Source organism: Fopius arisanus, unplaced genomic scaffold, assembly GCF_000806365.1.
Source record: "Fopius arisanus strain USDA-PBARC FA_bdor unplaced genomic scaffold, ASM80636v1 scaffold00215, whole genome shotgun sequence".
NCBI lineage: Eukaryota > Metazoa > Arthropoda > Insecta > Hymenoptera > Braconidae > Fopius > Fopius arisanus.
In genome coordinates, this window is record NW_011887954.1 from 109,284 (window position 1) to 112,632 (window position 3,349).

Here is a 3,349-nt window from a genome sequence, read left to right on the forward strand (position 1 = left end):
TCCGAGTCCCTTTGTATTATTTATAACCTAGTGTTGTACCAGTTTTTTTTTATATTTATTAAATAGAAATTTTAACCGTAGTAAACAGCGGTGTCCGCAACAACAATACGGTCAGAGGGCTAGCAGGGAGGCGCTGCCCGTAGATGGGAGTTATCTTGCCTATACTGTGGCTCCTGGTTGTGGATGAGCTCCTCACTGAATTCGAGAGACTGGGGGCAGACGCCATCGGATACGCAGACGATGTGGCTTTGCTCGTGACTAGCAGGAATGAGGACACATTCCACCGGAAAATGCAGAAAGCGCTGGACTATGTTCAGCACCTTGCACGTCTCATGGGATTAGGGTAAACCCGTGCAAGATGGAGATGGTACTTTTTACTAATAGGAGGTGTGTTATAAGACCCCTCTCTATTAATGACTCAGTTCTGGACTTTTCGGAAGAGGTGAAATACCTAGGCGTATGACTGGACCAAAAGCTCAGCTGGAAGATGTACATCACCATGCAGGCGAAAAAGGTCATCACGACTTATTGGGCATCCAGGAAGATGTTTGGTAACGCGTGGGCGCTAAGGCCCAGATTCGCGAAAAGGATCTATACAGCCATAATGCTCTCACCGCTCACTTACGCTACTGTTATATGGTGGACGGCTATAAGGTCTGCAACAGAAGAACGGTAGATAGAACGGGCGAATGTTAAACGGGCGAATGTAACTTGCGATGTTAGGAATCACAGGGGCACTGACGACGACTCTCACCTCAGCCCTTGAGGCTCTGCTCTTCCTCCAGTCGCCTCACGTACATATTAAAGAGGTCGCGCTCATCTCAGAAGCGAGATTACGGCTGCAAGGCCTATGGAAGGGGGCCAGCAGTGGTCATGCGGCAATCCTTACTGTGGACGACGACCTTAAGGGACTGGTATCCCGGAAAGGAGATACCTACGGACTGCGATGGCATTTCCAATTCAATTTTAAGGCCAACCTTGGAGATGGGAAAACCCAAAGGGGCTGCTCTGGTACACGGACTCCAGAATTGGCAACCGAGAGGAAGCGTGTCTGAAGGACCGTCAATTGCAATCCCTTGGACTGGACTCGCACACGACCGTGCCTCAATCAGAGCATGCAGCTCCAAGGGCCTACGGCAGGGAAATCCTGGACGGGGGGACAGGGGCAAGAAGATATACATCTGCTCAAACAGCAGTCGTGCATCGAGAACACTGCTCAGGTTTGAGAGTTACTCTCAATTAGTCAACGACTGCACTGAGCTACTCAGCTGGAAAGGATTGCTGTCTATAATCAGCTGAACATGGGCTGGATCTCAGGCTAGGCTGGCATCCTCCACAATGTGAATGCCGACGAGGTGGCCCAAAGAGGATGTCTAGAGGTTGTGCCAACAGAGGAGAGTGGGTGTGCACATAGACTTCATCAAGGATATGATCCAGAAATGAGCGGAGAGAAGGGTTGTGGCAAGGTAGCACTCTGCATAAGGCACTAAGTACCCTTCTACATGAACGTATGGAAAAACTAGCTGAGACGCTAGTAAGGCTGAACAGGATAAAACTCCTTTCTCTTGTGGGGCTTATCACTGGTCACTAGCCCATAGCCTCATATTTGGCAAAAATAGACAAAACAAGCGACCCTGCGTGCGCGAAATGCGAGCTAAGCGAGGAAAATCAGCACCTTCTATGCACTAGATGCAAGATAAGTTCCCGTGTGATTTTTTCAGGATCACTTGCACTAAGGTAATGTCTGTCGATAGGGATGGTATAGAAGGGCTCTACGAATTTGCTCGCAGGACCAAAATGCTCCTACCTATGGACTAGGCGGCTGTCTTGTGCAGAGTGTAAAATGGCCAAACAGCTCATTGCACTTCCTCAACTTATGGGGGAAACGCCAAGATCGCTAAAAGCTTAAAAGCGTAATGAATTTGAAGGAAAAAGTTCAAAATCATAAATTAATTTGTTGGTGTAATTATCAATATTATTGAGGTAGCATAAAGGAAAAAAAATCCATCGCCAACAGATCATCTGGACAATCGTTGGAGCTATGATGGTCAGTTATGAGAAATATTTGACATCTGAAATCGCATATCAGACTTCACATGGTTAACATTGGATATCAGATGATAGATAGTTCATATTCAACTGGCTACTTATCAAGAATTCAAACATAGCACATCTCATTAACGAGGCGATTCGATCACGAAAGTCAAAAAATGCTATTGGAAGAACGTTATTTGGGAAAGCACTAAAAACGTATAATGTTCCTCGGGAGTTCACTGGTAACGACGAGCGGTTACAGACAACTATTAATGTTGAGTCGTCGACACGTCGCGGTAACGGTCAGCGACATCAGTAATTTATAGATCCTATAAAAGAAAAACACAGTGACGAGTCCTATAATAATATCAAAAGTATGCAAGGCGGTGGGTCTTTGAAAATACGATGGATAAGAGTGCGAATGTGATCCACTTTGAGGATATTTAGTACAACCCTAAGCACCGTGTGGCACTTGTTGGTGCACGTAGCCTCCAAGAAATTCACAAAGGTGATGATACCAGGAGTTGGCTGGAGAGTCAGGATGCATAAAATCTGTATAAGCTAGTACGTCACAGATTCAATAGACGCTCTCATAACGTCTGTGAATTTGATGTTGTTTGGGAGGCTGATTTAGTTGACCTTCGTGCCATATCAATATACAACGAGAGGTACTACCTGTTCAGATATCTTTCATAATCTTCACTTAGCACCTTTAGTGAAGAAACTTGTCGCATTTGGAGCTGAAGATAAATGTGCGATATTATGTGCCCAAAATCATACGTACGAGGGAAAGTCACCGGCTTCATTATCACGCACTCTGCCCCAAACTATGTACGTATACTCGTGTATATGCGAAACCTATACAATCGGCGATGTGTACAATCTACTAATGCCTATTGTACCATTGGATATTGATAATTGCAAATACGGGATATGAAAATGAGGGTATTTTCACCGCCTCTTTATGCACCATTACTACGCACGAAATTTCAAACGATCGAGGTAGATATAAGGGATGGCTATGGAACAGCGATACCATTTAAACACGGAACGTTAACCTTAACCCGTTGTTGCAAAATCGATTTGCAACAAAAATTAGTGATGGAAAAATAAAAAAATCAGTAGAGACAGGACCAACTTACTTGGTGCGCTTTTTCGCAAGAACTAGAGCTAGGGCCAATGATTATCTTCAGTCACTTTTAGTTATTAATCAAATTGCATTTTAGCATTATCCTGTAAATAAAACCGCGCCAAGTAAGTTGGTCCTGTCTCTACTGATTTTTTTATTTTCATTATTGAATCCTTTCTATCGACT

The 3,349-nt window shown here is 44.4% G+C and overlaps 1 protein-coding gene across 1 annotated transcript in view; it reads right to left on the reverse strand.

The window, feature by feature from the left end:
• LOC105272603 (nucleolin 2-like) overlaps positions 1-519 on the reverse strand; it is a 5,726-nt gene extending 5,207 nt beyond the window's left edge. The window contains exon 1 of the mRNA XM_011314797.1: positions 452-519. Within this exon, the coding sequence (XP_011313099.1) occupies positions 452-519 (68 nt within the window). The remainder of the gene's footprint in view (positions 1-451) is intronic.
• Between the last annotated feature and the right edge of the window lie 2,830 nt (positions 520-3,349).